General features: G+C 40.5%; 1 protein-coding gene across 1 annotated transcript in view; it reads right to left on the bottom strand.

The window, feature by feature from the left end:
- The window catches only part of bcas3 (BCAS3 microtubule associated cell migration factor), a 362,195-nt gene that overhangs the window by 35,240 nt on the left and 299,131 nt on the right, over positions 1-27,824 (bottom strand). The window contains exon 23 of the mRNA XM_067593816.1: positions 1,943-2,119. Coding sequence (XP_067449917.1) covers positions 1,943-2,119 — 177 coding nt within the window. The remainder of the gene's footprint in view (positions 1-1,942; positions 2,120-27,824) is intronic.

Here is a 27,824-nt window from a genome sequence, read left to right as displayed (position 1 = left end):
CAGCATTGAAAAATTACATTTAAAAAAGTCAACAGCTACACCTCTGTCCAGAATCTGTATCCATGTTACTGTCAATAATACTTAGAGCACAACAGTTTTCATAAGGACTGTTTCATTGATAGAAAGCAGTTCCAATGAAAAGTGTTGACAGAGAGATGGGATATCTCTAAATCCGGGAAAATAAAATCAGAAGTGCAGTATTTGTATGGATAGATAGCACTAGACTTAAGTGAAATAAAATGTTTTTTTTAATTAACCAAGCCTATAAGCGCCTCATATAACCAACCAACAGTGATCAGTTCTTTAATAACCAGGTAATCAAACAAGCTAATCTGTATTCATTCATCATACTGTAACTGAGATGGACAAGATTGACTGACTGAACCAGGTCTCTTTTTTTATAAAACCCCAACTCATGACCATCCTTGACACTATCCACCCACAGCAGACACAGGAACATTTCCTATATGTTACAGTGCAGAAGTGCTGTGCTATTAGATTAGCCTACAGAGACTGAAGCCTCTCTGTCTGTATGAATGGATGGAGGAACCAACAAGTCCATCACATTCCCTGTGGATGATGTCTTCAGCGCAGCTTAAGGCGCAGGAAAGAGTGTGTGTGTGTGTGTGTGTATCATGGGTGTATTTTGATGTAATGTGATCTGTAATGAATTTTGTGTTGCATTAAAGGGGTGGAGGGGGGCAGCGGGGGGTCGAGATGCAATGCGATGGGGGGGACAAGAACAGGAGGCGACTGACTACGAGTGTCCGGGAGTCTCCAACATCTAATCTAATGAAGAAACACACAGAGAGAGTGGTGGTTGGAGGGGTGGTTGGGGGGGCAGTAAAAAAGAGTGATGAGAAGAGAGAGAGAAAGAGAGAGAGCATCAACAAATGAGGTTAAGTCCTAACAGAGAGAGAGAGAGAGAGAGAGAGAAAGGGGGACTGGACTGGATATGGCTGGGGATGGTTGGGGGGGTGATAGTCGATGCTAAATCCATTAGGGCCTTGTGACCCCCCACTCCCCACCCGTGTGGCTGCCTCTATGCAGCTACACTACACCCCCCCCCTTCCTCCCTCCCCCCACACACACATTGAAATCAAAGGAACTCTTGTTCACTTAAGGAGGGGGGAAGAGAAAGAGAGAGCACTGCCGCTTCCTAAACGAGTTAACCATTTGGACTGTCAGAGCCAACGGCATGTCTGCTGCGCGCGCACACACACACACACACACACACACACACACACACACAAACGCAGGCAGGCAGGAAGCCTAAAAGTAAAGCAAGGCGTGTGCAAATATGCCAAAACCTTGTCTCATAGACAGAACATCCTACTGGTGGTGAGCTAATCCATCACTGAACCTCAAACAAGCAGCACTGAAAGCTGGGTAATGCCATGGTGAGGACGTCACGCTAGCTAACTACACACATAGCTGCACAGGACACATTTATAATTAATTATATCAAAAAACAGTGAGCCAGATCACCCGTGATGAACGTTTTCTGTGCTTCATATGATCATCTACTCACACAGTCCTACAAGATCTCCCACTATTACATGAAAAATCACAGCATTTAAGTGCTTAAAGCATCTTTAAGCCATGTCTTATCATTATCATTATATTATTAAATATATGCAGTTTTCATACTAAGGAACTCATAAGGAACAAGTCTGATTTCTATTTCTTTCTTTTTCTAAGATCTAGATTTGAATAATCTTTGCAGGAACAGGAACAACATCTCTGTATTCCCTCTGGATTGTGAGAATTCACTTCAGTAACTGACCTAACCTGAGTAATCTATTTGAGGTGCTTCCTCCAGTGCCTTAAAGTCCAACCCTCAATGTGAAAAATAAACAGACAATAGATGAATGGAAGTTTTATGCATGTGGATGTGTGTTCATGTGTGAGAGTGTATGAGTGTTGTCCACCCTCCACTGACCTGTAGCAGATCCCACTATATCCCTAGAGGGGGACTCGGACATGGCATCGGCCAGTCTCTCTCGGAGGCCTTCGTCACTGGCATCTGCTGAACCGATGTTGTGTCGCGGCACGCCAAAGCTCTCCGGCCAGCTACCACATACCTCCAGCAGGGTCACACCACGCCCATCAAAAGGCCCTATAAACACAAAAACATACACACATAGGGTTAAGATTAGTTTGATAAGCAGATGGATTGTAAGCTACAACTGTTGAGCATGATAAAAATTTAGGGATGTCCTAAATTGATCGAGACTGGGATAGGACCCAATCCAGACATTTCTAATTAAATCAATCAACCATATGAAGCCAAATTTATTAAATATCAGATCAGACTTGTATCAGCAGATACACAATATTAAAGGACTTCAGGATCAGGGATCATTTATGAACATGAGAGCCAATTTGCAGTACAGTCTAGCCCTTCTTACAATATAAGCATGCCTGTAGGTATGGTCAGTGCAATATTTAATGAATACATGTACAAATAATGTACACGGAATGAGAGAGCATGGCTGCGCCAGAGATGGGCTCCTGAATACATCTCAAACTTGGACCTAAAGAGTGGGACATTTTGCAAAATAACCTTCAAATAATCTTCAGAGGACTCTAAAGAAGAGGTACCAGCATTAATCAGCAAGAACAGAAGAGGAAATATCATCTTTGGATATATTTTTTGTATTATTTTTGTATCAACTAGCTAGCTGTCAATGCTAACTGCTACCTGCCACTGCTACCAACCTTCCAGAGGAGGAACTGCATTGAGGAAGCTAACAGAGGAGTTATGTTGTGAAGATAAGAAGAGAAATGAAGGGGTCTTTGTTGGTGGTATTCTCTCTCTCTCCATGAACTGGTGGGATGGAAGTGTGACTAATGTTTGCAGTGGCCTCTCCTAGTTCTGACTATGCAGTCACCTACATCTGCATCATCGTTTGGAGTGCAAGGGAAATATGTCCATGATTTTCAGTTTGTTTTGGACATTCATAACAAAGACTTTTGCAACAAGAAATACTGTCTGGGAGCTAAATCAGCTGAGCACGCTTGGTCTGCTATGCCCAATGGGCCCAAAGGAGACCATGGCCTTGCCTGGAGTGGCACTGGAGAGAAAACATCGAAAGTGGTGTGACAGGATGCAGAAGCTGGGCAAGCATGGAGGAGTGCAAGCTAGGCTAACTGTTAACCCATACAAACCGGCAGGTCCAACAGTCATGCTGCCTAATGTGCGTTCTCTGGACAGAAAAATGGATTATATAACTCCTCCGTCAGTGCTGGTCACTCCTTTACATGGAAGAGCTGTCTACATCGAACTGAGACATGTACTTTCTTTATGCTTTCTGTGCTGCGAGGAACAGCATTTTGTTTTTTGTGCACATACACAAGAAAATGACAATAAACTAAATCTTGAATCTTGAAATGAAATGACACCCAAGTCTTCTCAGTGGCTGTTAGCTCAGTTTACTTCTCTGAGTCAGTGGTAGCAGTGATACCGTATGTGCTGATGGTGAGTCACTGATGAAGAGGATAATGTCTTGATTAGAGGAAACTTGAGTGATGTAAGTAAGAAAATTAAGAAATTGTATAAGAAGGATAATATCGTGCAACAAACAAATAGTAGAAATAAAGAATAACATAGCAAAATAGATTCCAAACATGACTTCCTTACAATTTCAACACTTGAAAATGTTACCTGGAATATGCCAAACAAAAACAAACTAATTAAAATTGTGCACAAAGGCAATAAGACAATAATGCTTTTTATTTGCTCTACAATTCTCAAACACTAAACATAAATAAAAAGATCAAATATTACTGATCTGCTGATACAGTAGACAGTAGTTTTACAGCATCTGCATTGGAAGATGAACTTTATGCCACACCAGCATAAGGCAAGCCATTAATTTAACATAGTGTGGTTTACATTTCACTTATTGCCATGCTAGCGGCATGATAGCAATCTTTGTTTGTCAGTCAGTCCACCACTTTGATCCAGAATATCTTGACAATTATTTGATGGTTTGCTATGAACTTTACCACGAATAACTTTACCACAGATATTCAAGGTCCCAAGAGGATACATTCTAACCACTTTGGTGATTGTCTGACTTCTCCTCTGGCACCACCAGCACCAACACAAGTTTTCACTTATGCTGTGAAATATCTCAACATCTACTTGATGGATTGGTACAAAATTTGGTACACACATTCAGAGTTCCTAGACAATGTATTCTGATTCTTTGTGTTCCTACAAAGTTTCCTCTAGTGCCACCATAAGGTTGACTTTTCAGTTCTTTATTGAAATATCTCTTCATTTATTGGATGGATTGCTGTAAAATTTGGTTCACACGTTCATGGTCCCCAGAGGGTGAATTGTGATAACCCTGATCTCCTGATTTTTCATCTAGCACCATCACCCGGTCAAAATTTAATTTTATCCAAAATTTTGGTTTATGACTAAATACTTGCAGAACTCATAACATTCCCATCAGCATCAGCTGTACTTTGTGTTCAGTGCTAATTAGCAAATGTTAGTGTGTCAACATGCTAAATCACCGTGGTGAACATGGGAAACATCATACCTGCTAAACATCAACACACTAGCATTATCATTGTGAGCATGTTAACATGCTGATGTTAGCATTTAGTTCAAGTACAACCTCACAGAACTGCTAGCATGTCTGTAGACTCTTAGGCTTGTTGCTTGATAAGTGCATATCATCTTTGGCTGTGTTTGTTATCAATAAAGGAAGTTGTTAAATTATACTGAATTATTTGGCAACTTATTTTTTAAACTAATCTTGCTTTTCATGACAGAAAGCAGAAGTGTCCTTTTTCAGTATTAAATATATCAGTCAAATATTTCTACCCCACCAACATATAAATGAATTTACTACACACTAGTTCCACTGGAGTCCAGCAGATCAGCTGCTTTAGTGTCGCAAACTCACACACCTAACAAACAACGTGTAAGCACAACGCAATCTTCATGCTTGTCAAACCAAATCCACACAGACCTACACTGCACCTTAATCTTTTCTCCTTTCTGTCTGCCGTAATTTCTGCAATCAGAGAGATCTTGCGCTTTGGAGCCAGAGAGTCTGCAACCTGTTTCTCCCAGTGTGTGTGTGTTTATGTGTGTGTGTGTGTGTGTGTGTGTGTGTGTGTGTGTGTGATCAGCAAGGCAGGCTGGCTAGATGGCATGCAGACACTAAAACAACTGGTTTATTCTATTAGTGTGTTCATTTGACTTGGTCACTGTGTCTACCAGCACTGAGAGGTGATAAGAACTGAAGGCGTTGATTTAGAGGTGATGCAGTAGAGTGCTCCTGTGACTCAGCACACTAAAACAACAATACAAACATAGGACCTCACAGCTTAATTTTCTGCTCATCATCAGTAAATCTGCATATCAGCATCTCTCCATCTTCACACCCAAGAAATATGTGACAGGAGGTTGTGTACAGGAAATGACTGAGTCAAACAAGCACACAATCTTCATATTATCACTTTGTCTTTCATGGTTCACTGGTGCGAGACCTTTCACACGTGGTGAATCACATCTTAAAGGAACAGCCTAACATATGGGGGAAACATGCAGTCAGTGCATCCAGTACACATGTAGATCTGGGACGTGTTTAGCATAGCAAAGCCCACTGCTAGCCTAGCTCTTTGAAATAACAATATGACTTTCAACAACTCGAGAGCTGTCAAACTTTCATGTCTAGAAACAGAAGTGTAAAACAGAGATGTTGTGGTTTAAGCCTTGAGGTTATTTCTTCACCAACGCCCACTGAGTGCAGTGAGCACATGCAGCATCTAAAAGTATTGTCCTCTTATTGGGGTTGCTTGATTTTAATAGCTGGTTGTAAAATCTATGAAACTTTGGAGTGGATGTTCTCTATAGAAAATGACACGAGGTTAGGTTACATTAGGTGACAGGAGCAAGATACAGTATATAAATAAGAAAGCTTTGGAGTGGTTGAAAGCTGTATTTTTGTGTTAAACTAGACTAAACACACCCTGCACCTACCTGTGTGGTGGTTATCAATATTAACAAGTATATTTCTTAAAATATTGTATTGTTGCTTTAAAGAACAAATAATTAGTTGCACAGAGCAGAGCACTGTTGGTGACCCTCTTTTCCCTGCTTGTAACATCCAAGCATGTTGCACTTCTGGCCACCCCCCAATCAGTGATGTAACACCTGGTGATATGTCCTGGATTACTGATGGAAAATACCTGTTGTGACATCACTGACTAGGGCGTGGCCACATATGCAACATGATTTAAAGTTCCAATCCCCTGGAAAGCATACCCCTGGACTACTCTTTAAATTAAGTTAAAATGTTGGTATTGTCAGATGATTTCTAGGTAATGAAATCCTCACTATTCATGCAGCTACTGTATCCCTCACTGCAATTTTGTGGCTTCCAACATGTGAAGTTGCCTTGTGAAATCTTAGAATACAATTAGAGCATCTGATGTAAAAAATTAAGTATGTAAATAAAAAATCTATGCCCTGATACTGAACTTCTGAAACGATGCTCACATCATTCCTACCACTTCCAGCTAAAGTTAGACCCATTTGCCTTTTTGAAGAATCTTCATGAAAGTTTGCATATTTTTTATAGTGGAAAAAAGATCTTTAAACCTTTAAATTATTAGATTTTAGCAGTTTTTAGTGTCATAAATTTGGCAAATTCAAAATTTTTCTAACTTCTTAAAGACCCAATAATATCCTCGCTAACAAACAAATCAAATTCCTGAGCTGTATTGAATCTGGATCATACTTTGTGAAAATGTGTGTCATCATTTTTGTTAGGCTACTTCAGCACTATATGGGGGTTGTCTTAGAGAACCAATGAAATGTGTGCCAAAGGTTGTACAGCCACTAGACCAGTCAACGAATATTCTAAATTTGATTATTTAATCAAATTGTAAAAAAACACATTCGATTGTGAAAATTAATATTCGATTGTGGGAAAAAAAAGCAGCACTACTGCAACTGTCTGCCTCGCAAAATCTCGCACGGGCCTAGGCCGCTGCGCTGAATACACTGCATGACAGACAGGAGTCACACAACGTCCCTTTCATTGATTGAAAATGAAATTTAGGTCAAGCTGAAACTAGCAAATAATTCAACAACAACCGTGTGGTAATGATGGCGGAGAGTTCACAACCCAACTTGGCCGCAGAGAGAGTGATTTGCACTCTGAAATGTCCCATTTGGAAATACTTCAGATTTTGGTAACCAGTATGAATACCTGTATAAAAATTAGGCTATCAAATAACATATCAATTACAAATGCTTTTTGCTTTTTGAGACGGAATAATTGAACGTCATTTTTGGCCAATTTTAACAGCCCTAATAATCACAGTACTGCTGAATAAACAACACATTAATGGTCTCCATGGAGTGATTAGGTGGAATCTGAATAAACTCACAGTACATTCATTGTCCAATTCCACAAGTCATCAAGTACTTGGCCATCAAACAGCATTTTTCAATCATTTAACTTGGAAGGGTAAATACTGTATTCAAGCTTATTGTGGGCACTTTTAGCCTCTCTCCCTCTCAGTCAGACAAGTGGACACACAGACACACAGGAATGTTTCTCTAGTGGTCTTTTGGGTATCAGCAAAATCCCAGTAAGAAGGCAGACAGGATGACATCAAAGGAAAAAGTGAAGACAAAGACAGAAGAGATCCTCTTTTCCTGGAAAGACCAGCATCTAAGTGCACAATCTGTCTACGTGTGTGTATCTGTCTGTGCTTGCTGAAGAAGACATGGATGGATATGGTTAAAGTTGACCCATAAATATGGTGGCAGAGGCAACAGGAAAAGCTAATATACTGAAGGATTCAGATAGACGCAATCCTTTACCTGTCTGACAATCTTGCAATTTGTTTAACTAAATGGGACCATTGTTGGGTAGTAACGTGTTACTGTAATATTATTACTTTCCACACTAACAAGCAGTGTAAAGGATTACAATTTCCAAAACAGTAATTATATAACAGTTACTAATCCAAGTCCAAGTCAACAGCGAAGCATCTCCCTGATCCATGCAAAATATAAGATAAGTTTAAGCTGCGTTACTGCGTTGCCTGAATGTGTTTTTTATCCTAGGTAGGTTATCTTATGATGACGTATGCGCAGCAGGTCAGGGCAGGTCACCTCAGTTACTAACCAAAAAGCTAAACAAAGGATGGAGGATGAGGGAGAGGCAGAGAGGCATACTTTCAACAGCTGGAAGTATTGTCATTATTTTGAGTTTGTCTCAGTCAAAGATGCAAAGGACACTTAAATTCGTTGTAGATTTTGTGTGAGCAGCAAAATGCTTTCAACTACGATAAATATAAGATCTAATTTATTACAGCATCTGATACGGCAGCACAGCAATGTGAAACTAAAAAAAACACTGGCACTGACAGGGAGGCCTCTACTGCCAGTGATGCAAGCACTCCAGCTAAACAACAGAAACAGGATTTGAGAGCAGGATGTGTTGGTAGAGAAATGCTAAGATCTGAAGAAGCTTGTCACTGGGTATATCACAGAGGAGATGTTACCTATTTCCACAGTTGACTCACCCTCATTTAGACGCATTATAGAGAAAACACCCACAAAGAGCGATTTCAAGCTGCCACAGAGGAAGACGTTTGCTGGCTTCCTTGAGAGAGAAAATGCGGTGATGGAATCTAATTTGAAGGCCACACTCAGAGAGGTAGACTTTGTTTCCACCACAGCTGACATCTGGACAGCTAACATCAAAAGCTTTCTGGGTGTAACAGTTCACTGGATCAACAGTTTAACTTTGGACCATAGCATGTTAAGGAATCAGAGGCAGGCACACATTTGATGTTACTGGAACAGAGATAGAACAAATTCATTCATCATATGGACTGCTTGGCAAAATTGTAGCCACTGAGACAGACTATGCATCAAATTTTGCCAAGGCATTTAAAGCCTGTCATATTCTGAACTGGAAGAAAAAAGTGACGAGGATGTCACTTTTACAGATTTCACAGAAGCTCCCTCCACTGAGACTGATCAGTTTACTCTTCGCCCTCATTACTGGTGTGTATCACATACAATTTACCTAATTTCCACCGGTGAAATACTTAACTGCCAGTGCAGACACCAAGGCTGTGTATAGGAGTAGTACTGTGAAAATGCACAGCTCTTTGGACCAAGGCAAGTCAATCTACAGTTGCATCAGAACATATGGAGGAAGTCAGCTGCAGAAAGCTACTGGTGCTGTCATCCACAAGGTGGAATTCCTTTTATGAGGCCATTTCCAGAATCACTGAAATTCTCATGAACGAGCTGAATAGCCTGTATGTCAGACTGGGAAATAAGTGCCTCAATGACAAGGATTACCAATACCTGCAGGAGTACTGCACCATCATGAAGTCGCTTACAGCAGCATCTTACAAGGGGAAACTGTTGTTATGGGACTTTATGACCAACCCTTGGAGTCCTGATGTCAAGGACACTTGCCTTGAAAGACACCCTCTCAAGGATGACAGCTGGCCTTCCAGCTGTGTGCCTATATTACTCTTATTTTTTTGTGAATTTATTGGGGCAGATTTGTTGCATTGCACCATTCATGATAAGAGGGAAGAGATCTTACTGCAATATCCATATTCAAAGCAGTCAGTACAATTATCCAAACAATAGTAGTAAAAGAGCAGTATAATGATATTCATCATCAAAGCAACAGAGGATTAAAACAAATAAAGGGGTCAATAAATAGCCTAAAACAAAATTAAATCTATAATATTGATCCAACATGGGAGGAAGGATGGTTTAGATCTACAGCGAATAGTCCCCATAAAAAATAATTCAAATGACAAATTTAACAGTAGTAGCAAAAGTAATATAACGAGTAACATAACTAATTACTTTTGATGCCAAGTTATAAGTGACTAATAAGTAAAAAGTAACTTATTACAGTTCTGTGTAAGTTGTCCAACACTGCCTGGGACTGAGAATAATGTTCTTAAATCCATCAAGTCTACCCTCACACTAAGACTTGTGCTTTGAAAGCTTTGAAAAGGTTGATTTAATGAAATTTGAAAATACATAGGCATGTAAGACCTCTGCCAAATGGTCAGCTAGAGGTTTAAGCGTGTTGTACCTTTCTTTATAAGCAACGAGCCACACTTCACTCACTAACACTAAGCTGTCTTGTCCAGATGGGCTCTTATAGCTACAAAATTCAATTCAGCCTTTACAAAGACACACACACATACACACACACATCCCAGTTATCCAGCATTAAATCAACCACCGTGTAGGACATAATAACATCATATCACCTCTAAGGCAAAACACAGGTTTGTTGGTTGACACACAAACACACACACACACACACACACACTGCCGGCTTTGATGGAAGGCCTGCTGGCACTAAAGGGGAATCCTTTGAAAAATCAATCCAACACACACACACACACACACACACACACACACACACACACACACACACACACACACACACACACACACACACACACACACACACAGGCTGCTTCTGAAGTGCAGCAAACTTATCAGGAAGCTAAGCCACTGTGTGTGTGAGAGTGAGTGTGTGTTTGTGTGCTTTTGGAGGTCGGCAGTGTTATCACAGTAGGGAGCATGGAGGTCCGTGCAGCCTCTCGCCCCAGCATTAGCACCTGTCACTGGCCTGCGGCTGGACTGAGATTGGCCAGGCCTCAGCATACACACACACACACACACACACACACACACACACACACAAACAGTAGTCTGCTCCCTGATAGCCAGTGAGCCAGGCAGATCAAAGGTTTTGACTGCGGTGGCTTTTCTGGATGATAAGAGCTTGGCAGAAGGTTAGGAAGAGCTTTATGTTTATCAGGCCAGGCTTTGACCAATATGGGTATTTGAAGGCCGATACTGATAGCTTTAGACTGAGACTCATTGTTACTGTTGATGGTCTATACTTGTGAATCTGTTTTAATGTGTTAAAAAAAAATTGAATGTTTGTTCAGTCCTTCCAGGAGGTGAATATTTTAATTTGAAAAGCTTCTGAAACAGTATTTACATAATGGGTGACAAAAAGAGCAATATTAGCTACAGCTTCAATAAACAAAATGTTAATCAATTCATTCTGCAAAAAACAAAATTATGTTTAGTATCAAAATCATTGGTAAGAACAAAGACTCTACAATGACATTAAAAGTTGTACTTTGATGGACACTTAGTCTATAATTGATGGAAAATGCGTCTGCCAACTCGTATTCCCATTGTCTCTCAATCCAGATGCAATCACAGCAAGCAGCTACAACATTCTAATGTAAGAAAAATATGAATACACCTTAAATAAAAGTGATTAATACTGATTATTTGAAGATTCAGTTGCTTTTGCTTTAATTAAGGTCCATTTTCACTGTATGTTCTTCATTCGCTAATACTGACAAAAAAGAACTTCCTCTTCTGACTATGGTACGGGAGGCATCAGGGTCCTGTAATGGTATGTTGGCCAATAAGTAACAAGAGATCATTGTCATGAAATGTCAAAGATTACTTTTTGATGTCTTGCTTATATATATAAAAAACAAGAGTAAGAAAAGGATAAATTAATACATAAAGATGAATAAGTTATTGATGAAAGTGATTATAAGTATCAAAAAACGTATTTATTGTTCATAATACAAGCTTGTCCACAAAAGACACTACTTTAGTATGATTTATGATAGTTCAGATTTTTTCAAAATATTTCCTAAATTCTATTGGACTGCTATTTTTCTTCAACTTTCATAGATTTCTGCTTTGCAGATTTGTTTTTATGGTTACCTGTTTTACATTTGATTTTTTAAACTGGTTTTAAACCACTCAGGTCATACGTCAGTCACACTTGTTTAAATAACCTAATATAAGAGATTAAATATTTATATCAGCATCAAGAAACCAGTATCAGCCAAGCTCTAATAACTATGTAAGCCCACAAAAAATAGATAAAACATTAGGAATGAAAAACACAAAATATGTATATATGTAGCAAGACAGTATTATTTTGACTTATTATCTTATGATTCTGACATAGTAAGCCATCATTTTGACTTATCATAAATATCTTTATTTTCATCATGCATAACTTTTTATCAATACATTTCCTTTTTATCTATTATGATTATGATTATTATGATTATTATTATTATTTTATACTGTAATACTATGATATTACTACAAATAAGGAGAATGAGGACGATTACATATTAAATGTTTTAAATGTCACAAAAAAAACAACTGATCTCAATCTTGTCTATCCACTATATGTGTAAACGTTTCTCTTGGCATTCAAATGTGTTTACTGGCTTTTACTTTTTCCTCTAATTTCTGCCTGTAAGTCTTTGGAGATGTGAGGATGTGATGATGGCAGCAGCAGCAGGAGGAGGAGGATTCAAAACACACGCCCTGGATTGTTGTTTTTCCCTCCATCATGTTAAAACCCAGCGGGATTAAAAGCCACTCTCCACCCAGCTGTTAGCCCCCACATACTGGCCCTACTTATCCCTGCAGCCAGTGCTACTTTCCTTAAAGATTTAATCACACTGCGGCTGTATGTGTGTGTGTGTGTGTGTGTGTGTGTGTGTGTATACCTTTACAACAGGGGCTTAGGATGGCACAGTTGGACATGAACACACATCACACGTGCTCATCACAATCGCCTCTCAAACACAAAACAATGTTTTACTGTAATACCGAGGACGTTACACTTGATGATGTTCACTCATGTTCATTTAGTCTGAGTAACCAAGATGAGGTAAACACTGCTGATGAGTTTTTAGCCATGCTGTACGCATCATCTTTTTAACAAGTTTGGCCAAAGTGTGGTCTGGAACTCTGTATTTTTAATTACAGGCAGACGAGTGGCTGTCATCACCTCCATGATGTGATGGAGATTATTTGGGTGAAATGTTAAAGAGTTATTTTTAAAATTCTTTCTTATTTGTGGATCATTAACAAAATCATTGCAGTACAACAGCCAGTTTATATTGCAATATGAGGCAACTATTTTGTTCCTAGATTGTAAGCAGTTGTTCGTTTGTGTAGGGGGCCACAGGTATGCACGGTGAGCCTGGCTACGAAAATACCAAAAGTGCATTTGTCATGCCCCTAATGCACTGGGCAGGGTGCACTTGACTGCGAGTCATATTTGTTTGTGCATGTCAGTGTGTGTAACCTACCCATTCACTCTGAAAAAGGCTCAGACTATAGCTAGCTATAGACTATGAGTGCAAAATACCACCTGAAATCTTTCCAATGCATCTGCACTATGTCAAACATGCAACAGTATCAGCAAATATGCCTCACAAACCTCGCTAGAGAAGAAGGCGATATGGGCACTGATAATAAACAGAAAAGAGTATCGTTAGCAACAGTTGCTAACACTGCTTCCAAAGCACACTGGAGTTCTTCCGCTCGAAGACTATAAGTGAAACTGTTTTTACAAAGACATGTGCCCGTATGGTGCTAGATGGTGTTAGATGGATGACACTGTAGATAACAAACAGGTTAACCATATCCTGTAAGGCTAGACCACTAGAAGTATTTAGCCATTTTTTAATTTGAGTGAACTGACCCTTTAAGCAATGCAACTTATTTTCCATCAAATCTGAGCTAGTGGGAGCAATGTAATACTGTGTGGAGACTGTCAGATGTCTCAGTGATGGTCTTGATAATAAAATGCTACATATAGCACCTTTACTTGTGCTATTTCAAAAGTAGCCCTTCGTAGAGCAGTGGGATGGCCACAGTAATCTCAAGTTGTAAACATGTCCTCTCCTGGAGGATCTAAAAATAACTGATTCTCACAAGGATAGAAGACTAACAACGAACAAACACACACACACACACGCTGGTGAAGGTACATTTTTGAGACCTCATGCCTCTGTTTCTGGGTTACCTGTGCAGTTAAGACCCCAATGCCTGGTTAGTGCTAATTCAATTAGGCTTTAGTGCGAGGGAGCTGATTGAGCTAATTCCTTTATTATGGGTGCTCTAATGGTGTGTGTGTGTGAGAGAGAGAGAGTGGTGAGAGTGGTGGTACTGCAAAGTGAGGCATTGGGAAAACAGGAACAGTCTGTTACTAACAAACAGATTGTAAATCAGGTGGTAGTTCAGGTGGGAACAACGCAGACTTATCAAGTTAGGCCTGACCTTTAATGTCTTTCGTGATCCAATATAAAAGCTCGGAAACAAATGCTGCCTATAATGTTCAGTTTTTGTTGACACTGTGTCCAAGAGACTCCCAGGTCTTATTGCAGGCTGGTTAGTGGTGGCATTGCTTTGGACTGTTAGGAGGCGATGCTCATATCTTCCATTATTTGCCATTTGATGAATGTAAAAAGTGATAGTGATGACCATAAACACAATCTGGAAACACTGGTGACAATCAGATGCTTGCAAGGAAATGTAACTAAAAAGGAGATGCTGAGGCTTTTCTACAAGGAATGGCCAATGGTGCACATCTATGTATACCGCTATGTCTCCTACAAACATGTATACAAATGTACATTTGTTGCAGGGGGTTGTGTACAAGCACATTAAATCTACAGCAAAAATACAATGTTCCATAAGGCTTTTTTTATGCAGCTGTGGTTGCCGGGGAGGAACAGCCATCATATCATAGATGGAGAGCATTGAAAGGTCAGCGTAAGGTCTGTCCAAGATCTTATTCTGTACGTATATTCCATAATGGTGTTAAGGCAAATTACATCCATTCATTCATGCTCAAGTACAATGAAACCATTGACATGTTATATAGATAACTTCACAAAAACACACTTTTAATAGATGCGCACACACTTCTATGACTGTGCTGTGAACCCATACTGACATCCCTCCAGGCTGTGTGTGTCTGTATGTGTGTGTCAGAAAGAGACAGAGAGAGTGTCTCTGATATCCTCAGGGAAAAACTGAGAGTGCTAGCTAGCTGGCGGAGTAGGTTTGTGGTGCAGGGTTAGTGTTAATGGAGATGTAAGCTCACAGGATTAGCACCCATAGGTAGGTGTTTGAGTGTGTGTGTGTGTGTGTGTTCTTGACAGGCAGGGCCTTTCTTTCATTACATTAAGGCCAATGCTTCTAAATCATTTACTCCCTTTGCAGTCTCAGTGGTGTTGCCTAAGTGTTAGTAATCCCCATCAATACCAGGGTCTGCCTCAAGGCACTTTACTCACTACCACACACACACACACACACACACACACACACACACACACACACACATGTGAATGAACACACAGTCACACACCAAAACATATGGCACTCAGATATGAAGACGCATTAACCTGTATGCAGTTAATTGCAGACGAGTCCGCAGACTACACACGTACACTTAGCGCCCACTAAGCTAATTCGAAGCATGTCAAATTAGACAGCAGCAGTGCTTTGCTCACTATTAGGTTTAACAGCTCCAACAGCAAGCTATGGCTTGTATATGCCTTCCTCAGCACCATCTCATCCCACATTCACACACACACTCTCCCTCAGACACACATACAAACAGTTTTCCTTGAAGCCTAAGCCTAACGTTAATATTTATGTTCAAACCCTAAACTCGTGTATTCCCAGAGACTAAAATCCAGAATTTCCACATCCGCCAACATTTTTGAGTAACTGTGGACCATAGAACATTGCTGATACTGTTACAGTACTTCATTGAAACGGTGCTGGAGAAATAGAAAAATGTAAATGGATTTGTCATACCTAATCTTATATGTCTATTAAGGTTCTGTTTATGAACATTAGATTCCAATGTCAAACTATAGAGCCAAAAGTATGTGTATGGCCCTGTCCATATACTTTGCTCTCGGGAAATCTTCATGCTGCAACACGCGATCATATTTTAGACAACAGTGTGCTTCCAACTTTGCGACAACAGTTTTTCCAGACCACGCTCTGGCCCCAACAAACCTTCACTGAGGGCTGAAAACCCTCATTTTCAGTCTCCACCATGACACCCTATCCTAGCACTTCAATCTCTCCAACAACTCTCAGCACTTATATTGTTGTACTGTAGCACTGAACGTGCTTTTAGTTGTCGAGAGGGATGCATCTCCAGTTTTTGCTGACATGTAGTAGCTGTTCTATAGTTTTAATGCACTTATTGTGAGTTGCTTTGGACAAAAAAGTCTGCCAAATGAAGTAATAACAAGGCTTTTGGCTGTTTCAACATGCAAACAGCCAGGCCTTATCACCCAGAAATCCACTAACGCCCATGCTTGTAGAATATGTTCAAGAATCACATCTTCAAATCCTTCCACATAAAATATAAACCTCGAAAACTAATGTGAAAATCAACAACATCAAAAGTATATTCATGTATTTACAATGTATTTAAGATGAGAGAGTGTATGACAATAGCAAGGTTGTTATATATACAGTACTGTATACATATATGCCCTATATACATGCCCTTCATTACAGTAGACTGTCATAGAGTGATATTTGTGCCATATGCTTGCGTGCCACAGACCTGGGTGCTGATGGCATAGCACATGCATGCTCATGTTTGCACACAGATCAGGTAAACACACATGGATTGTGTGTGTGTGTGTGTGTGCATGTGTTTTTTCGGGGCTGATTATGCTGGCTTGTTAGATCAAGTGGTGTGCAAACACACAGTGATGTGGGCACCTGAGAGGAGACAGACCCTGAGACGGCTTGCACTAACACACACAAAAAAAAGCAACCCATATACAACCACAGCTGGTTTAAGTGCAGCACTACAGACTGCACAGGGTCAGGGACACAAACACTTCACCTAACACTAAACTTACATTGTGTCAAAATAGACGAGGGTAACGTCAGCCATCCTCTCCCCCATCAGTGACTCTCTTTTCAACATCACTAAGACTTAAGTCACATAGTGTTTTTAATCAACAGTTGTACACATAAAAGTGTTCCAACCAAGAACATCATCAAAATATAGCCAAAGGTTGTACAATATGTGTTTTAGCATGTTAAAAGAGACCCAGCTCGCTTTAGAAGTTTGCATTATGTAACCTCCATATGTACAATAGTTTATTACAGAGTCAGGGGCTAAAGCCACAGCCACATCACGTCACACCGCAACATTTGATGTGCATCAACTGAAGCCGTGGCACACAATGGAGTGCTATACTGAGAGAGCTTCAATACCGAGCTAGACTGTGCCAATTCAGGGAGCAAATGTGACAACATAACTGCCTTTTTGGAGGAGTCGCAAACACTCCAATAAGATGAAAGCTAACGGAGCCCTTCCTGGAAGTCTGCACAACAGCAATGAATATGTTAGGTGGTGTTTAAAATGACACAAATGTATGAAACATCTTCGGGAAAAACAACGTTTCAGATGAAGACCTGTACAGTAGGACAAGCAGCAACAGTAGGGGTTGAATAGATCGAGTATTAAGTATCAAAAATCTGTTTAGGCCATGTTCTCAGAATGTAACAGAGCCATATTGAGAAACTTGATGAAGATGGTCTTCAGCTGGATGAAGGAAATCTGCCAGAGAAGACCTGGCAAAGGACAATAATCCAAAAAACAAATCTAAAAAGTCAAACCCAAAAAGTCCAACATGGGGCTCAGGACAGGAACAAATGTTGTCCATGTCTAAGTAGGGGACATGAGGTACTTTTACATCTTCGATAAAGTTTGGTATATGTAAGAAAGGACGTCACTCATTTAGGCTGACTTACAGTAGCGGAGGCGTAAAGTAATTCAATATGCTGACAGAAAACAGCTGACAATGATTAGGGAACTTACTGTATTGACATGCTTGTTTTGACAATGGCACATATAGTGTAAACCAAGAACTGCTTCTTAATCATTTGAGACCATCTGTAAAGAGCTTTGTGCTTAAAATCAGCAGGCAGCTGGTCATGCTGGCATGGTTTGTCCCTCGTTCTGGATGTCTTTTGAGGGTTCTGCTGTACTAATGAATGTCGCAGGAAAAGAGGGTGTGGAGGTGAAAAAAGAAGGGAAATTAAAGTTGCCTTAAAATAGACCTCTCCCTGGTCCTGTTGTTGGTTTCCAGAGGGCATTAATAATGAGCTGAAGGGGACACTGATTAGAAGGAGGCCATATATTTAACACTAAGCAGACCCCTGAAAGGGTGTGTTTGCTGACAAATGAGCAGGCTTGCTCTGACAGCCTGTATGTATGAACTATATTTGTACAAGTGTGGTGTACGTATGATCCTTATGAGTATGGTGTGTTTTTGTGCACATGAATAGTTGAATTCATTTCGGGTCAAAGATTGGGTGTTCGGTTGGTACAACACTTCTATCTGTCAAATACAAAATTTAACTTCAGCCACAGATTGCAAACCCCTCCGTCCCCCTTTTTATGCTCATAACCTCAGTTTGAGAATTCAAACCACACATGTGAGGGGTTGCCAGGTCTGGTGTGCAGAAAGAACTATTAAAGCAGTTTGCAATTGGTCAAATGAGCTAAATTGCCTGTCAAAGTTCAGCAAAGCTGAACCCTAGGTGAAAAGCACTCTGCAAGGCTGATTTCACTGATCACAGTGATGAACTATTGTGCTGTTTCTGTGAAGCTAAACCTAAACCAGGGTCACTGCTGGCTAATGACTAAAACTCACAAAGTGGTCACATTTACCTGACAAGGTAAACGGCACCTTGCATTGCAGCCTCTGCTATCAGTGTAAGAATCAGTGTGTGAATGGGTGAATGTTGGCATGTGTTGTAAAGCACCTTAAGCGGTCGATAGACTAGAAAAGCACTATATAAATGCGGTCCATTTACCATTTACCATATATTCTAATTCTTGCCTGGTGATGATATCAGGGTCCATTTCAACAATATGAACATAATCCATTTGTTAAACTGTTATTTGAAATGTTTGATGCATTTATAAAACTATAACTCACATAAACAAACAGCTAAAGTCAGCGTCATTATTTTTCCTACACCCAGCGTCATCACAGAACCGGTACAAAGCATCTTTCATCTGGTCAGAGACGTGGCGCCCACACAACTAAAACTCTCTTCTGGGCGCTAGACATTGTTTTCCATCAAACCAAAACAAAGATTGGGGAGTGTACACTTCACGGTGCGAGCATGGCCAGCTAATTGATTTCAGGCCGGATCGTGTTGCTGTGTAATGGAGCAGGCTAACGTGATGATGAAGCTGGGATGGTCATGGTGATGACTTTCACAGGGACTCCAGCCTCATTTGTTTGTTTGACAGGCTGCAGGGGTGTGTGTGTGTGCGCGTGTTTCTCCATTTGGCATAAAGGATATGGATTAAGCTATAGAGGTGACAGATGATATGTTTACAGAAGAATGTTTGCTTTCTGCACGATATTCAATTACAGGGTTTGTGTGTGTCACCGCCTGTGTATATATGCATGTGTGTGTGTGTGAGAGAGAGGGAGTGTGTGCATGCCTAGTCATCTGTGTTTTACAGACTGTGTGTGAAAGGGTCACAGGCCTTTATCAATCACACAGAATTTGCTCACTTCCTTCCTCTCGCTGTCTGTCTCTCGCCTCAATCTAACTCCCGCACTGCTTCACTTCTCATTTTTTCTGGGAAATGATCCAATCCAAATCTAAACTGGTGCTGTCCACTGTTTACTGGAGTTGCGACACAGCACAAATAAATATCTTTGTGTTATTTACAAAACAGACCCACTCATATACACTACTGCCCACCAACCCCATCCCCAGTAAAAGCCAGGATTGGGTGGTGGAGGGAGGGGGGGTTGTGGTTGCAGTACAGTTGGTAATACTGAACATAGCAGTGGTACAGTAGAATGACGTGGCATGGCGTCATGTGATGTCATGACACTGTCCTCAAAAGAAAAAGAACAACATCAGTCACTTATTCAAATTATGGGGGTGAAAACAACAAACTATGGGGGTGTTTAGCTGGCTTTCAGACAGGAAACAGCCCTACGGTAAAACAACGTGAGGGGCTGCGTAGGTGGGGGCGTGTTGCTTCAGGTACTGGTGAGACAATAAAAAAACGATCCCTGGAGTTCACTTTGAGTAGAAGATCTCATAAGTAGAAATACAGCATTCAGGTTTGCTTGCACGTCTTGCCAGGTCATGCTGCATTATGTGCCGGCAAAAGTTTGGTTGAATGCTTTTTTACCGGAGTCCTATCAATATATTTTCTGACATGACTATGACTTATAATGTCCAGTCAACATGGGTACACATGTCCCTGGAACCCTGACAATCTCCTCTATCTATCTTTATGGATATTTGTGCTTTTTTGAAAACAGCTAGACATACAGATAGAAAAAAATCAAAATTAAAATTTAATTTCTGAATAGTCTAACTTGAAAACAACAATATATGGCATGTCTGGGTGACACATACAGTATACTGACTCTGCCATAAGCCAATAAATGAAGGAAATTGGAAACAAGCAAAAACACTAGTATTCAAAGGCTTAACACAGGAGATTATTTGATCAAGTCATTTTTGTGCTTTTTAACATTACAACTGACAATATCATCCTGCCAATAGCAGATACAAACTAAACCTAAATGACCTCTTGTCCTACTGGCTTGGAGGACTTGCTGTAGTTTACGTGCCATGGCTGCCAGGCTGAAGAGAGTTGTGGTGCTGGATGATGTGGCGTGCAGTGTGAACAGCGGTGATAAATATTGTACCGTGCTTGGCTTCCTCTCAGGGGGGTAAACGAAGAGGATTCCCAGCACCAAAGCCACAGCTCCGTGTTCCTGGAAATCCTCCACAATCCCATTTGATCTTAACGCCCTGCCTCGCCTAATGTGTCCCTAAGCTGGCCTTATCACACCACAGAGAGTGCCAGAGGGGATAGACTCAGAGATGCACATTTGCATTGCTAGCAGGTTAAGGTATGCTTTAGCACCTACAGCGCCTCAGACAACTTGCTCTCCATCTCACCAGCTCATGTATCGTGTGCTCCTTCCTGCATGGCAACCGCAGGCAGCAGGGCAAGGAATGAGCGAGTGGCAGGAAAGCGGGGGAGGACAGAGAGATGGAGATAGAGAGACAAACAGCCAGCTGAGGTGGAGAGAAAGGCATTATGAAACAGCCAACCCTACTCCACTAGCCTCTTCATTCTAAGCAATAAATCCTCCATTATTGTGTCTCTCTCTTGGGTCTAAAAGCAAGCATCTTACAGGGAATTAATCGTATTGGACAGAGGGGAGGGGGAAGCCCATTTCATTTCCTCGTCAAGTTTGGGGAGAATTGTGTTGGAAGCCAAGCAGCCACCTGGGAATGGCCTCCTCTCCTCTTTCCTCTCATCTCCTTGTTTTTGCCTCTCCAAAGCCATTTGTCTGCTCTCTCCCGTCGCAAGCCGTGCCTCACTCCTCTTCTGTCTCTTCAAACATCTCCGTGTTCAAACATCTTGCTTGACGTCCGAGAACATTTTGATGCAAAGTGTCGCCACGTAGTTTACAAGTCGCTTGGCTCTACAAGCAAAGTGTGTCACATGTGGCCTGTGAGTCATCCGCCTGAATCGTTGGACCAGCTTGGATACAGAGGAGCAGAAATGGAGGGAATCCACAAGTAGGAGAGTGTGGTTTCAGCTCTGTGTGAGAACTTGTCAGACTATATGAATATGAATTCGACTAGAGCTGGAAAAGTCAACACACACAAAAAAAAAAAAGAGTGTGAATAAGTGTGCGTGTGTGTGTGTCCAGCTCGTGGCCAGCCAAGCCTCCTCAGGCCTCTAAACAAGCACCATAAATTCACCCTCCACTTACCTGCCGTAAAAATGTCAGGAGCGAGGCTTTTATTGGGCCACACACACACATACGTACACACGCTGAACTCGCCTACGAGTCGCTAAATACACACAACCTCACTCTCCTAAACACACACACACACACACACACACACACAGTGAAGCCTTTTTACTCCCTCGTCTATCTTGTCATCTTCCATAGCAGTCGGGCAGCTTCACATTGATATTGACATGGCATGGTGGTGGGAGGCAGGGACTCCATGCTAACAACATTAGCTACATAGATCCTGTCACAGCCACTCAGTCACCCCCCATACACCCCTACCATCCAACATACAAAACGCTGAAATGAAATAAGAATGAAATTATAGGACATGGTATAAGGTGGAAATAAAATTATACATCTAAGGTCAAAATATCATCTTCCTCAGAAGGAACCTGACAACATTTCTTCCAAAGATAGACCAAGATTTCAAAGGTATTAACACAAATCCCAAAAATGGCCACAGGGTCCAATATCATTTTATGACTGTTAACCCAACACTATGATGGAGTTTGTCATAAACTATAACAAATTCTAAGTTTGATAGAAATGCCATCTAAACATGCAGTATTAGATTTTTAGTTGTGTCAAACAAAGTTAAGTGTAATAGTACTAGTGTAAAGGTATTTTTTGTGTATTGTGTAGTTATACTTTGGTTAAGTTTAGGCTAAAGGTGATATGGGGGTGGGGGGAGTTTAAGCTCAAGGTCAAGCTCAAATAACAACAAGTTATAACAATTTATAATAGTTATAATGCTGTGTTTGCTTAGGCTAAACTATTATTATTAAGAATAGATTTAGTATTTATAATTCTTACTTTGCTATATTAAAAACACTAAAACACAAACACACTACAATTGATTTTGTACTGATGATATTAATAATATGAAAATGAAATGATATTTTTGTAGAAATAAGAATGATTTTTTGGTGAGATCAAGCTGCTGTTGTATAACAGCTTCAACATCACGCTACAGTCTTAAACTACAACATTTCCCAGCCTTTTCCAAACTGTTTGTGTCATCCATTCAGATCCTGAAACGCTCATTTTCAGCTCAGTTTTTGTCTCCAGACTTTATAAACCACTGTAGTAACCATTTATCCTGCCAATGATGCACTCTTCAATCAAACTGACTGGACAGAGGGAGAGAGAGAGAGAGAGAGAGAGAGAGAGAGAGAGAGAGCACAGTAAAACCTCAACTGTATTTGAGTTTCAGATTGTCACCCTCACAAAAACGCAACAAAAAAACCTGAGATGAACCAAACAGTGTCACAATATTTACCAGTAATATATATCAAGCCTTTTATGTGTTTCTGTGTGTGTGTCACTGTGTGTGTGTGTGTGTGTGTGTGACAGAGAGAGAAAGACTCCTTGGGAAGACATAACCTGCCACAGCACAAAAGGTTAAAGGATGGTAAGTATGTATGTTCCCCTCCTCCTCAACATACACATACACAGACATGAAAGCAAGCAGCAGTGAGCAGTGGTGTGTATGTGTGTGTGTGTGTGTGTGTGTGTCAGTGTGTGTGTATGACACATCTGGGAGTGTAATCAGTGGGCTTCTTTCAAGAGCTGCCAAAGCAAACAGGCCAATAAGGAATCCACTTTACAGACCATCGATCTCCGCTGGCCACAGCCAACACAAACACACACATACACACACACACACACTCATACACAGAGTGGGATGAGCATTCACGTGCACACACACAGACACACACATTCACAGTAGTATGGCTAGATTCATACACACAGTCATATACAGTACAATACCCACCTACACATACACTCATACCAATGTGTGCACACACAGCAGGAAATCAGACAAACTCATGTGAACCCACACATGCAGGATGTCTTAGAACCTGGCACTAACACACACACACACACCTAAAAATACACACACACACACACGCCACTACAGTGTGCCTTGTCTAATGCTATAATAGACAGAATAATACAGGATGATGTAATTTCTCCAAAATAGAACAAGAGCGTGCAGATATCTGCTACTGGTTTACCACACAAACACACACACACACACACACACACACACACACAAGATTACATGTTTGTCATCATTGTATGTGTACATGTATGAAATAGGTTATTAAATTCCCTGACTTTCCCTTCCTGAACTGATTAAGACTCATCATTTCCATTGATTACAGATTTACCTGTAAAAAATAGAAGCAGATTGATTTAAACTGAATTTCATTTGGATTTTATGTCTCCGTGCACCCAAAAGTCACTGCGTCTCCAGCTGCAAGAGGACACTGACCAGTATGATTAACATGAAAATAAGGATGTCTTGCAGCTCAGAAACACTTTTCAGTGATATAAAGTGAAGACAGAAGTTGGGAGAAAGCTAATGAAACTGTTTATAATGCGCAAAAATCACAAAAATAAGAGGGAACTTTTATTATTTAAAAGTTTATTATTGCAATTGTGTGTATTTATCTTTTTTAATCCAATTATTGTTTTAATATTCAATTTTTAAAAAAAATGATAAAGTGACTTTAAAAAATATAAGCCCTCCAGCCTTATTCATGACATTCCACTGACCAGTGGAGACCAAGGACAGTTTCTCCAACAATTTTATCCTTGTGCAAACTAATCCCCTGCTTCTCTCGCTTTCCTTTTTCCCCTCCAACCAGACGGGGGGAAAACACAGAGATAGAGAAAACAAATTAACAATGGAAATATTGTTATGGGGAGTCTCTGAATGATTCAGAGCGTCCTGCACTGAAGAGCCATCAGCGTCTAAAACACTTCCAGATGATCCTCAGACAATAGAAGGAGAGAAAACAAGGCTGATACGTCATCCATTTACTTTGGGCCACAGTGGTGAACAACAATAAATCCTGGAGGGGCAGCATGCACACACACATAGGCACTCCCACACACGCACATAAGAAGTATGTTTGTTCATGTGCATGTGTAGTGATCTGGAAAAGGAAACTAGATAGATTGAGCTGATAGGAAACTGCATATACTTGAAAGCCAAGATATAATGTAACCCACCAACAGGTTGTTTTTACAGGGTGTACGCACACACACAACACTCACACTCACTGATGTGTGCACTCACACATCAGTGACACACACACACACACACACATATACACACAGCTGCCAAGTGCAGGAGACAGCCTCCATTGAGAAAACCAACGAGCTGTGCCTCTCCTGAGACTGAAGCAAACACATGCACACACACACACACACAACCGCGCACATACATACACAAACACATCTACAGACACACACCATTGCTATCACTGGCAGCATCAGAGTAAAAGCCAGTGGCTGTGACAGAGCTGTGAAACTGTGCTGGCAAACACCAGCAGTTTGCTGCAGATTCATGATATTTACTTTCCTTCATAGACACTAAATAGAGTGAAAACTTACTGTGGTGTGTGTGTGTGTGTGTGCGTGTGTGTGTGTTGTTTATAATCGTAGGCTCAATTTATACCAGGTGTAGACTGATTTGTGTGGTTTTGATTAAAAATCAGGTCTGGTCCGGTAAGTGTTGTCCACCTGTGACATGATGCATGTGGTGCAGTTTAACTGATTAAACCGGGTAGAACTGATCAATACAATACAATGTTTATTTATGGAAAGTGCTTGATTCAAATGAGATATTTTGAGATATTCAGAATGCACAAGCATGCATGTGTGAATAGCTGCTGTTATATCTGGAGGTTTTAGTGGAGAGATTTAGACATGGGTGAACAAAGGTCTAGACAACGGTTTCAATAATATTAATAATAACTAGATTTTAGATTTTTCTGTTCTATTCTGGGCATACTGCACATTTTATTTTACACACATATAATGAACAAACCTATGATTATTAATGTTAAATATGTCACCATATTGATTTGACAGAATATAATCAAAAACCTTGGTTGGTACTGGTTGATTTACACTTGCTTGTTGATGCTTAGTGAAGACATTGTTAGTGTTGAATCTCACCTACCTAACTGTTCACTACTAATGAGATCAAACAAACAAAATAAATAAAACTCTTGAAAACTATTGCTTGAATAGATGAATTGCATGAAACAAGAAGTGAACATGATTTCATGCTTAGAATGAAACTGATTTGTCTTTGCAAGCTTTAAAGAACTACTATTGCAGTTCTTGTGTTAATGATCTCTACTTCAAATATTCACAAGTATTTTTATGACAAAATTTCTCTCTTTTCTTTTCCTGTAAAATGTAAAATTATTTTTGATGACTTGTCATGAACTTGGGTACGGTTACATAAATGTATCCATATGATTTGGGGTGCCTAGCTAACCCTGCCCATCATAAAAAACCACACTAGACTGTTAGCTGCTAGCTAGCAGAGCAACATCTTAGTAGGAGGTGTGTGTTTGGATTCCTGTTGGCAAAAACTTTACATTTACATTTCTCAAGAAAATGGTCAAGTTCTGATTTATTAATTTCACTGTCGCCCTCTTCCTACTCTAACAATGCGGATGAGAGAGATGTATGTGGAGGCCAACAGTCCTATACAGCTCCTTATCACCACATATTCACTAAGGCACACCCACTTTTGAGCAATCCAATCACATCTTGGAAATATGTCACAATAATGAATCTAAAGATGCGATAATTTCCTTTTAACTGTGACTTCAATATATTATACATGTTATATAATAACTTACATACAGCAGACCAGAGGCCTCAAAAGCCTATCCTATTATTCAAAGTTGCCAAGGTTCTCCTTCACATTGCAGGTGGGAAACAGATACTCCTTTTAGAAATCACACAAATCACACACAATCTAATATACTCATGTTTCTTCAAGTTGCATATCGTGGGTTCAAATATGTGTTTGCTGAATGGAAAATACATGCAAAATGTTGTAGTGGAGTATGAATAAAAAACAAATGCACATGTGCTATCGTTTTTCTCCTTCCTACTGAACACTGTAGGTGCTGCGGGGTCACCCTGCCTCAAAGAGCTGTGAACGCAGACAGATTTCATTTAGTCTGGGTTTCAATGCACTCATTAGTCACTAGTCTGGGTTTCATGGTTTTTTTGTGTCCCATGGTGGTCTAAATCTGTTTCAGAGGGCTTTTCCACCCTGACGAGAATACAATTTGTGGGGAATATAGCGGATACTTGGAATATTTTACGGCATTGTAATGGTTTAATATGAAGGAATCATATTTAATATACTGAAAATTAGTACAAAGTGTTCTCTAGAGAAGAAAACTGTGACTGAAAATGTATGTCGAATCGTAGGATGCGTTTAAACCCACTTAAATGACGCTGGTAGTGTAGATAGTGTCCAGTGATGGGATCTGTTGAATTAGAGATTTAGGAAAAAGAAATCATGTGAGTGATGTCACTTCCTGACAGAAAGCACTGGACAAAAAGAGAGAATGGAGAGACAAGAGGAGATGAAAAAGGCCAGCAGGGTGAGGTAACCATATACAGATGGACCCTGTGTGTGTGTGCGAGCGTGTGTGCGTGTGCGAGCGTGTGTGTGTGTGTGTGTGTGTGTGTGTGTGTGTGTGTGTGTGCAGGCAGCTGCAGGAAGGATCCTGCTGAGAAAGAGCAGGACGTCTTGTCATCCACTGTGGCCGCAACATCAAGACACACTCTAGTGCATGCACACACACACACACACACACATACATCAAAGGGTGTGTGGCCAGTGCCGTTCCAGCACTGTGGTGGTGTGGGGAGACAAACAACAACAGCGTCACACACACACACACACACACACACACATACTGAGACGCACACTGTAACAGACAGACACACACTTGGACATAATTCTTTGACTCGATCTCGTAGACACACACACGCTAACACACGAATATACAGTATAATCAGTCACATTCATACATACAAACAGACACACACATACACAGTCTCTCACACACATATATACATACACACTCTCACAGCCCACATAATGGGCCATTTCAGCACCAAGACCACAGCTAATACAGTAAATGACAGGGAAGGACTGGGAGAGAGCCAAGCTAAATGTGACACTGATTTTCTGTAGTGTGTGTGTGTGTGTGTGCGTGTGTGTGTGTATCTGTGTGTTTACCACCCTGACA

The sequence above is a fragment of the Thunnus thynnus genome, chromosome 7 (assembly GCF_963924715.1).
Source record: "Thunnus thynnus chromosome 7, fThuThy2.1, whole genome shotgun sequence".
Classification (NCBI taxonomy): domain Eukaryota; kingdom Metazoa; phylum Chordata; class Actinopteri; order Scombriformes; family Scombridae; genus Thunnus; species Thunnus thynnus.
This window is presented reverse-complemented; position numbering and strand designations above follow the sequence as displayed.